The following is an 11,659-nucleotide window of genomic DNA, read 5'->3' on the forward strand; positions in this document are numbered from 1 at the left end:
GAGCAGAAGTAATTAATATAAAACACTTAATCCTACCCCTGAAAAGTAAAATGGGTTTAGGGAGTTCTACATATATTGTAAAATTAAACTCATGTGCATAATGCAATATTGATGTATAATACAAGACATTTATGTATAATTTTGGTCTTTCTTTAGGGTCTATCTGCAACGCCTCCTGTATTTACACCCTTAGTGATGCAGTGGTATTGCCAGAGAATATTACTGCAGATACTATGGAACACTGGATGATTCCAGCCAAAGTGGAGGTACAGTGAGCATTAATAGCAATAACTATTACTATTTTTATCAATAACGTGTATTTATTAAGTGCATACTTTCTTATAAATATAAATATGTATCTACTAGTGTATCTTGAACCTGTTTTGTACTAGCTATAAGTCATAATAAAAAATAGGGAAATTATTTCACAGATGTTGTGTTTTCATATTACAGGGTATCGTGTGCACCGGGCTCCTAAAGTGGCACCCAGAACCCTTTGCCCTTCACTGCATTCCTTCTTGTGAGGTAAGAACACTATAACACTGAAATGTTCTTATTTTAAAATGGTTGGTGAGTGTTAAGCTATAACCCTAAAGTAAGAATTTCATTATGCTGTGTGTACACTGTGCTCCCCTTTTTTTGCCCTAAGACCATCAGATGGTCCACAACTATGTTGGTTCAGATTTTAGACAAGTATAAATATTAATTAGTAAAGGAAAGGAAACTTCACTGTTATTCTGATGTATTACGCATTTTAACAAATAATTATAGGCTTTGGGCCTCATTCAAAGAGCAAACAAAGCTCCAGCACAATATCAAAAACCATCACTTTTAACCACAGGATGTATGCAAACTGAGTAGAATGCATTTTTCTCCTTATGGGAAAAAACATTAAGTTGGGGGGTGTGATTTTTAGGGTGAAAGCGGTTCTGACCGCTGGTGCTTTGCACTGAAGAAATAGTGACCTTATGCCATAAAAATATCTTTTTTCTAAAATTTATAGGGGGCTAGGACAGTGTTTATTGTATCCATTCTTAAGGAAGCACTAGTAGCGCAGGTTGTATTGCCATCTGCCCAACCTGCTGTTGTGGAGCTGTATTTAATGTTGTAAACCACAGTAAGATACAGTTTAATTAGCTGACTTGAGCTGACAGCAAGTCTTATGCAGAACAGAACTGCCTGTCCATTTACCCATGGTGGGGATTTCCATCTATATCCCTATGTCAGCACCCCTACTCCCCTACATTCGTTGTTAAGTAATGATGGCAAGTGCATAAATTAAATCTGAATAGCAATCAGCTCAGAGAAATGTGTTATTTATGGGTATTTTGTTTTAAAGTAATAAGTTGGCAAAGAGGATACTAATGAATATTAAATACTGTGATACATAAGTGTAACCCTACAATTGCCAGCGGGCCTCTGCAACTTCCTGAGGTTGGCTAAATAAAGCAGTAAAGCTCTACTTACTCTTAGACACCTTACACTCAGATGAACCCCTTTATATTTAATATGATGAAGGACAAAAAAGTAATTGTAGATATACTGAGCGAGGAAATAAACGCGCTTCTCAGTATTTCCTCGATCAGTATTTCTTTTCTACATAAGGACTAGTGGGTCCTGTATTTTTGATAAGCACTGCCACTAAGCATTCCCTACTACCAAGCCCGGAGTCCACTCCCACTGTATTGACTGGGTCATTGTAAACATGTTACAATGGTATTAAAAATGAAGTAGAACAGAGCATAAATTAGTGCAAATGAACAACAGTGTGTTGATATGCTCTATGGACATTCTGTGGAAATATACAGTCATTACTACTGTTCCTCTCACTTGAAGTTCTTATTCTGGGACATCTATCACCGGACACTACTCCCACTATTTCTGCTTGGTGGAAAAGATATTTTCTCAGCTACCTAACCTTATTTATCTAGTGTTACAGCATCTCAGTTTCCTAATATACTTTACTTCCAGGGTCTCCTGCCTCAAACTTGGTCTGGGTCTATGCCTAATAGGGTACAAGGGTTTATGACGCTAGCTAGTCACATGTTGATATATAGACCCAGCAGAGCAAACCCTCATTTAGGAAACACTTTCATGAAAATAGATCACTTATTGGGTATCTCCAGCAGCTAACATAGACTGCAAGTTAAGTCAAATTGTAAGCTCTATGGGGCAGGGATATTCTTCCTCTTGTCTCTTTGACACGTAGTTCTTAATATTTGATGTAACTGTACTTATTGTAATGAAACCTATTTGTTCTATTAATTTATTGTTCTGCTGTACAGTGCTGCAAACACAAGTAGAACTATATAAATAAAAATATACATACATACATACATACATACAAATTTTAAAACTACATTTCACTGATAAAACACACACAAGGGAATAGAGCAATCAACTTTTCATAAATATGTACCTATGAGTATTTTAGAATGTACTCAATTCGAGGCAAAGTGAATTGATGATGAATATCTAACCCTTTTGTTTAAGTAGGTAGCTAGAGTAGATATGGGCCTTAATTCAAATAGCAGACACTGCAGCTTTCTTTTCATTTGCCAATGCTGTTTATCAGATCTATCCACCTACACGTCTCCGGAATATATCTGTTAGACAATGCAGTAAGCATTTCATCTCAGCAATTTTCAGTAAGGTAAAAAAAAAAAAAGGTATCGTTCACTATCCCCTTTGTGTCAAAGCTTTAAAGGTTGCAGACTGTGTATTGATTTCCTTGGTGTATTGAGGAGAATGACTGTGTTCCTATGCAGCCTTTTCTAGCAGATGGCTGGTGTGACACCATTAATAACCGTGCATATTGTCAGTATGATGGAGGAGATTGCTGCGCCTCTACTCTGTCCTCTCACAAGGTAAGCGAAAACAAGGCAATGTGGGGCTATAAACAAAGGCACTCTTTCTTTATCTAATATCCATTTATATATCTATCCATACAGCATATATTTAAATCTATAGACATTGCTTTGCAAAGGTATTCAGGTCCTTGAATAATTCTCTCATTTTATCAATTAACAAGTCTTCCACTAAAATATGGCTTATGGTCTATGATATTTTTATGATTTTTTTTATTTCAGTGCACTGACAAAAAAACAGGTTAATGTGCTATGGTGGTAACTCAATGGTATCTCCTGTTACTGCTCAAGTGGGGTGGACTTCAGGTCAAAAACACTCAAATATGCACTTTCAGGCTGGGCAGCGACTGAGGGATACCATTAAATTTAAAAGTATAAGGTATGGGCAGAATTGGCACTTATGCACTGTTGGCATATCTATATGTCCCCACTATATTATTTTGTAGAGGCACATTTTGCAGCATTAACAGATTGAAGTATTTTGGGGACTATATACCAGGTTGTGCAACTCAGTTTCAGATTTTTAGTTGGCAGAGGATCAAGACTTTAACCAGGCCATTTAAGGTCATTTTCCTTTTTGTCCTTGAACCTCCCCAACTTCGTTCAGGTCCATTTCAGTGAATCAATTATTATGCAAAGAGAGAATTTCTTTAGGATCTGCATACTTTTGCAAGGCATGGCATATCTTTATTAAGTTGTTTTATACCACAGGCCTCTCATATTTATCTCTTGCTCTAGTTGCAGAAATGGGGCTCAAAATTCAGTAGCCAGTGTTCTCGCAAAACTAGCAAGGCACATTAAACAATGTAAATGCACAAATAACTTATGGCTCTGGGATTAGTGGGTCTTTTATTTGGGTGCCACGTAGGACCCATTCATAATCCAATGTGCTTGGGACTTTAATGTGTGTAGACTGATGTGGGTTGGCAGGCACATGGGGTCTCAAGTAGAACCTGGCATGGAATTATGGAATTTGGTTTTTTTGTGTAACAAACGCTTTGTACCTTGCCCTTGTTTTGTAAATTAGCACTTATACTCTATTAAGAATGTATACAGCAGAAAGATAGTTCTAATTATAGTTATGTTACTTTATGAATTCAATATTATACTAAATACTATTTTTTGGCATGTCTAATGAGCCTATGCTAATTATATTGTATCTACTTAGGCAATTATCTTTTAGTATCTGTTAGTATAGATAAGCTCATTTTGTATATCTTATATATTTAAAACCAATAAAACAAGAATGTAAGTAAATCACAGGAATTTAACTTGCTCTTCTTTGCACTATATACTACCTGACAGTACTGTATGCAAAGTGTTGTGTCTGAAATGGCATGTGGGTGGCACCTAGAAGTTTCTTACTTGCTTCAAATTCGAAGGGAATTCATTTAGAGTGAACAGAAACACAAGGCCCATGTATTTAATGGCTACATTAAGGGCCAGTATCATCTTGCAAAACCAGCTCCCTCATGGGTTAGCTGCCTGTGTTAGTTCTGCCTGTGTTAGTTCTGCCCACAGCTTTGTCTCAGGACTGACATCAAGCTTGGGCAAAAACTGTTATGAACAGTGGCCCAGTCTGACATTAACTGCCGTTGTGAGCTCAGTTGCCCAGTCAAACTTCTTTTGTTTAGACCCAGAGTTCTCTCAAAATCACATTCCTTCCATTGCCCAAGTAAGAACACCACAATATACTATTTTTTTTCAGTAAGCAAATAGTATTGAGAGAATTCACGTCATCCTATCATTCTGCAGTTTGCTGACGGATAGAACAAGGGTGTGTGTCAGTAGTAAAATAAGTCTTGCTCAAAATAAGTCACTATTTTGCTGCTTGTACACAGATACTCCACTTGTAATGGAAAAAGTGGGCCATTTAACAGTCCTAATAAAGATGTTTCTTGACATACTCACTGAAGCCCTGAATATTTGTTATTACTTTCGGAATTGGATTAGATGTTTGTTTAACTTGGTATTAGCATGTTAGCATATTCACTACTTGTGATTTAGCAGCATTACCTTCCTTAGCTGTAGGTTTGGCACCATTAAATACAAGTGCCCTTTGCACTCCAATGCATATCATTAATATGTGTAGCAGTGAAGTATCCTAGACTAGAAGCAGACAAATTACATATGTTACAGGAAACTGGAGGCACTCAATAGCTGAAATGAGTGAGATGATTACAAACTATGCAATTAGCAGCAAACTGGTATGATTTATTAGATGCAATCAAATCAGGGTGATTTTGGCTAATCTGAGGGCTATCAACAAACCAAAAAAAACTGACGGTATCTACATTTGAAAGTATATTAATACCTGATCAGCCTAGTAATTTCAGTCTGCCCAACTGAGAAAAGTAAGAGATGTGTTTCAACTGAATTCTAAAATATGGGCAGCCCTGCTAGAACCCCACTATCCCGGAGGAGGGTTACGATATAATACCCAAGTGACACGAATAACCTGAAAAAAATGTTCTCATAAACAGTGATATCACAACTTACTAAAATATATGTATTATAGAAATACTTTAAAGGGGAACTCCACAAAAACATAACTTAAGCTTTTTGAAAAGTAAACATAATATCAAGCAACTTTGCAAAATACATCAATTAAAAAATATGCAGACTTTTCATGATTTTTAATGGTTTGGAACAGTTCCCTAAGTCTAGCCCCCACTCTCCTGCTGATCTCTCTGACTACTTTGCTGAGCTGGCTGACTACTTTTACTTTGTATCAGCAACCAGCTGTCCTTAGCCTGCATCCTACAAACCCCACAATTCCCTGCACACATGATTTCAATAAGGAAAATAACATCACAGAGCAATGCATTGTGGGTAATGTAGTCCCTGCATGCTGTCTATAAGGTGTGGAGTAGTTGTTACAATTTGTAACATCAGTGTTTTAGTCCCTCCTTCCCTGCCACGATTTCAAATGATGCAGAAAGAGAAGAATTGTTAAACAGCTGGATTCCAGCATAGTCATAATTTTTGAAGAAACAGGTAACTGTGATGGTATATTAGGGGTTCCTGTGTTATGTGGGCCTCTTTGTCAAATTCTGGTTTGGAAGCCTGAGTTCCCCTTTAATATCATACTTTAAAATGTGCTTATGTTAGAAGTCAATCTGGATTTCAGTGACCTATATAAATTGCACTTTGCTTACAGCCTCTTGTCTTTATACCTTTGTATATATAGTCCTGGAAATCATCAGTGATGTCCAGCAGTGGTTGGTAATATTTCTGCTAGAGAAGGTTACTAATAGAAGACTTTCCACTGGAGAACTTATATATGAATATATATCAGTAGGCCTTTTGGGGGGGGATCTAATCCCCCTACATTTTCAAAATTCTCCATGTCTAGTATCCTTTTACAACATGGGACACAATCCCTATAGACAACCACTTCCTTCCTATAAAATGTACACGATGCTGATGATATTACTATTAGTGATGGGGGGCGAATTTATTCACAGGCGCGAATTCGCATCGAATAAATTTGTGAATACGCTGCAAAAATTCGCCGGCGTCAAAAAAATGGACGCCAGCGCCCAATATGTGCGCCAGCTTCCAAGAAACAGACACCGGCGTCAAAAACGAGATGCCGGCACCGTTTCGTGAATTTTTTGCCGTTTTGCGAAACGCCCCAAATTCGCCCATCACTAATTACTATCTAAGTTCAAAAACATGTCTGTGTATGGGGCTCTTTGTAGGCAATAATTTTCCAGTATTATATTCTCTTACATGATCCTCTAACAGAAACATAGTAAAGGTCAAAAAGGAAGATCTGCTCCCAATGCCATTAATATATTTCCACCCTTGCTTTATAAAGGGAAACTGCACCCAAAATGATTTTGCAAAATGAAAGAAAATATCATTTTAAGATGTTTTAGCTATTTGTAAATGTAATTACTGTTGAAAATAGTTTCTTTCTGTTTTCTGCACTACTGGCCCTGACCCTTGTCACTGTGTCAAAGAAGGGAATTTGAGTTTTTGTTGGAGGAGAGCCTGCGTCTACTACATTGTTTCTAGAGTCCGAAACAGCAGTACAAAAATGGACAATAAAATACAGATTTCAATTACAGTTACATTTACAAAATAACTACTACCACTGATACTTTTTCATTAATCTCTATTGCAAAGTTGATAAGAGTTACATTTTCTTTCACTGTGCAAAAAGTATTTGTTGTGGCTTTCTTCTGTAATGTCCACTTTGAAAGCAAACATGCCCACTAAAAATGTGTTCACTAGAAATTAAACATTTCCAGCTGTGAAGAATATACATTATTACATTAATTATCAGCATTAGATAAGATTTTGCTGGTGCCAACATTCATTTTGCTGAGAGCAATAATTAATCTGTGTAGTATCTCTGCAATTAAAGAAAATGACAAAATAGTCTTCAGGTTATATACAGTATTTTGGCAAACTGAGTGAATAAATCTTGCAGTTCAGGAAAATGTACTTTAAGACATTGCTTGTGGTGCCTGAAGAAGGGACTACAGTGTTCTGAAAGCATCTAGCTAATTATATTTAACTAATTATTAAAGTACAATATTCTAACAAGTTCCAATTGTATCCCAATGCCTATATATACAGTTACGGTAAGTCCATAAATATTTGGACAGAGACAACTTTTTTTCTCATTTTGGTTCTGTACATTACCACAATGAATCATAAATGAAACAACTCAGATGCAATTGAACTGCAGAATCAGCTTTAATTCAGTGGGTTGAACAAAAAGATTGCATAAACATGTGAGGAACTAAAGCCTTTTTTTAACACAATCACTTCATTTCAGGTGCTCAAAAGCAATTGGACCATTGTCTCAAAAGCTATTTCATGGGCAGGTGTGGGCAATTCCTTCGCTATGTCATTATCAATATAGCAGATTAAACCTCTGGAGTTGATTTGAGGGGGGGGGGGCTTGTATGTGGAAGATTGTGCTGTGAACAGCACTGGTGAACTCAGCAACGCAAAAAGACCTGGATGTCCACTGAAGACAACAGTGGTGGATGATCGCAGAATCATTTCCATTGTGAAAAGAAACCCCATTCACAACAGCCAAACAAGTGAACAACACTCTCCAGGAGGTAAGTGTATCGATATCCAAGTCTACCATAAAGAGAAGACTGCATGAAAGTAAATACAAAGGGTGCACTGCAAGGTGCAAACCACACATAAGCATCAAGAATAGAAAGGTTAGATTGGACTTTGCTAAAAAAACATCTAAAAAAGCCAGCACAGTTCTGGAAAAACATTCTATGGACAGATGAAACCAAGATCAACCTCTGCCAGAATGATGGCAAGAAAAAAGTAAGGAGAACAGCTCATGATCCAAAGCATATCACATCATCTGTAAAACATGGTGGAGGCAGTGTGAAGGCTTGGGCGTGCATGGCTGCCAGTGGCTCTGGGACACTAGTGTTTATCCATGATGTGACACAGAACAGAAGCAGCCAAATTAATTCTGATGTGTTCAGAGACGTACTGTCTGCTCAAATCCAGCTAAATGCAGTCAAATTGATTGGGAGGTGTTTCATAATACAGATGGACAATGACCCAAAACATACAGCCAAAGCCACCCAGGAGTTTATTAAAGCAAAGAAGTGGAATATTCTTGAATAGCCAAGTCAGTCACCTGATCTGAACACAATTGAGCTGCATTTCACTTGTTTAAGACTAAACCTCGGACAGAAAAGCCCACAAACAAACAGCAACTGAAAGCCGCCGCAGTAAAGGCCTAGCAGAGCATTAAAAAGGAGGAAACCCATCTGGTGATGTCCATGAGTTCAAGACTTCAGCACACTGAGCACACATCCCCTGCCCGCTTGTGATTTTAAACAATGTTTAATAAAGTATTCATGCTTTTAAAACTCTGTTTTCCGCGTGTCAACTTTTTCCGGTGGAGTCCGTCTTTGAAACTTGTGAATTGCTTGTCTGCCGTGGCCAGAGCGGTTTCCTTGGACACACCAGTGTGCAGATTCCCTGCATGTGGGCTCATTCTACTGGATTATAACTGCTCCTGTGTTTTTTCAGTTCAAGACTTCAGGCTGTCATTGACAGCAAAGTCTTTTCAACAAAGTATTAAACATGAACATTTTATTTTCAGCTTTTTTAATTTGTCCAATTACTTTTGAGCCCCTGAAATGAAGTGATTGTGTTAAAAAAAGGCTTTAGTTCCTCCCATTTTTATGCAATCTTTTTGTTCAACCTACTGAATTAAAGCTAAACGTCTGCAGTTAAACTATATCTGAGTTGTTTCTTTTAAAATTCATTGTGGTTATGTACAGAACCAAAATTAGAAAAAAAAGTTGTCTCTGTCCAAATATTTATGGACCTAACTGTACAAATATATGTGGAATTCTCTTGAATCAGTCGTACAGGCTGATACATTAGATAGCTTTAAGAAGGGGTTGGATGGCTTTTTAGCAAGTGAGGGAATACAGGGTTATTGAAAATAGCTCATAATACAAAATGATCCAGAGACTAGTCTGATTGCCATCTTGGAATCAGGAAGGAATTTTTTCCCCCCTCTAAGACAAACTGAAACTTTTTTTTGAGATAGGACTTGCAATATAAATCTCAAACTCATTTATAAGCAAATGAAAAAGCAAACTAATCTCAACACCATGCCAAACATCAAATACTCCTGACAGATTAAGTAAAATGGTTTTGCAATCACAGATTTAGGCTCTTTTAGTACCCTGGGGTGAATACCATCAGGTACATGACATTTTGAACTTCCTCCTGACTCAACCAGCCTGACTTAACAGTTTCCCTGTTCTCATCAACCAATTTACTTCCCTGTGATACCATGGGTCACACTCTCTCTTCCTTCATGTTTTTACTATATAGATATTCAAAAACTAATTTGGGATTTGTTTTACTCTTTACTGCAATGTACTTTCATTCCTTTTTTTAGCTTGCATCTTTTTTGCATGTAACATTTTGAAGTTGTTTTGTAATTTCAGAACTATACATTATTCTGTTACATAAGTCATGTCTGAATTCTCTCTTAAAACAGAAGCTCTAAACTGTGGACTTGTCCCCTCAAGAGTTATGATTGGGCCCAAGATGAGGTTTTATCACAATTCTGTAACTGTATTATAAGTTGGTGCTTAAAAAAATGTAGACCACACAGGGGCCCTTAAATCTGCAAACTCTATACACTATGGCCTTAGAAAGCAGTTAGAGGGAAAATGGTGGCTGCAAAAAATGTTGATTATTGTTTTGCGAAAAAACAGTATTTTTTGTTTCTGCACAGGTAATACCTTTTGCTGCTGATTGTGAAGAGGACGAATGCACATGCCGTGACCCTGATGCAGAAGAGAACCGAACTCACCGCCCAGAGGTGCACTGACACCTTATTGCAGTGGCATAAAGTAGCCCACATAAAGCTGCTACAGGGGACAATGCCCTAGCCAATAATTGCTAACCTCAGGAGTTCCTCCTAGAATGGGGTTCGTCATCATGATGGATGACCCTAAAAAAACTGTGACACCAAAGATACAGATTTAACCCATTTACAAGAATGGAAATGAATTCATGTGAGCACCTTTTGGGAAAACACATATATAGCACAAAGTATTATGTGCCACTGACATTTATTGTATAAGATACCAAAAGAAGGAGATTCCAAAGCCCTTTATGGTTTTACTCTGTGTAGGGGCTCCATGCTCTGCCAATCTTAAATATATAATCTAATGATTAAGAAGAGGCCAATCATATTTTACTGTATGTCACTGTGTCCCGTCACCTGCATAAGCACAGTCTGTTGTGAGTATATTAGATTTATGTTGAATTAGCACCCTTTCTTTAACCCTTTAGTATGAGGCATTTCTAAGAGTCTAATATAATTACTGAATACCAAGGAGTTACTGTTATTTTTCTCATTGTCTTATAGTATAAATATAAATCTGGTGGGTTCTGTGTATTTGTCCTTTTTATTAAAATATTCTTCTGCTATTTGCTAACTAATTGGAATGCCACGTTTCTCTATATATACTAAATGTATTCTTCAATATGCAGTTACTCCAAGGATCCATGCTCAGGAGTTCATAAAATTTTACAAACTCTACTATAGCATTATACTCAACAAGTTTTCACTTATACTGTGGTCTTTATCAGGTTTGAAAGAGTCGCTCCCCAGCAAAAATTTCAAAAGATACAAGCCAGTAAGTAAAGAGCAAAATCTAGGGTCATCTGGGGTTATGAAACTATAGGAAAATCAAGAATGGATTATAGAGCAATCAGGTACCGGATTGATATATATCCAATTATTCCATATCTCAGAAATTGACCATATGATATTGCAAGTCTGCAAATATAAATGCCTTCCAGAGTGTACAATTTCTTCTTGAGAAAGCTACCTTTATTGAGTGTCAAAAAATAATTTGAAACTTCACTTAAAAAACAAAATCATCCCTTTGGCAATTTTAATTGCACACCTATAGTAAATATCAGTGCTGTACATCAAATAAAGATGTATTATAAGGTTAATAAGAATTTAAAGTTGCATAGCGTCTTCATCAATTGCTTGTAGCTCTCGCATTTGAAATCTCCACTCTCCATTCTCCAACATTTTAATCATTCACTGATTAATGAAATATACTCTTTCATCCTGAGTATCTGTCCTCTATTATCCAGTTCATATTACTATTGGTCACTTGTAAAACACTAATAGGTACAGGGAAACATAAAAATACCAGAAGGAAAAAAAGGGAGATATGGAAAACCACCCTGGAAAAGACCTATGAGAATATATTAGATAAAGCTCCTAAAAAGTAAGCATTAGTTGT

At 36.9% G+C, this 11,659-nt stretch overlaps 1 protein-coding gene across 1 annotated transcript in view; it reads left to right on the forward strand.

The window, feature by feature from the left end:
* The window catches only part of pappa2.L (pappalysin 2 L homeolog), a 79,558-nt gene extending 68,720 nt beyond the window's left edge, over nucleotides 1-10,838 (forward strand). The window contains exons 21-24 of the mRNA XM_041590490.1: nucleotides 157-266; nucleotides 454-525; nucleotides 2,769-2,867; nucleotides 10,126-10,838. Of these exons, the coding sequence (XP_041446424.1) occupies nucleotides 157-266; nucleotides 454-525; nucleotides 2,769-2,867; nucleotides 10,126-10,221 (377 nt within the window). The 3' untranslated portion in view covers nucleotides 10,222-10,838. The remainder of the gene's footprint in view (nucleotides 1-156; nucleotides 267-453; nucleotides 526-2,768; nucleotides 2,868-10,125) is intronic.
* Nucleotides 10,839-11,659: the final 821 nt, after the last annotated feature.

This window comes from Xenopus laevis, chromosome 4L, assembly GCF_017654675.1.
Source record: "Xenopus laevis strain J_2021 chromosome 4L, Xenopus_laevis_v10.1, whole genome shotgun sequence".
Classification (NCBI taxonomy): domain Eukaryota; kingdom Metazoa; phylum Chordata; class Amphibia; order Anura; family Pipidae; genus Xenopus; species Xenopus laevis.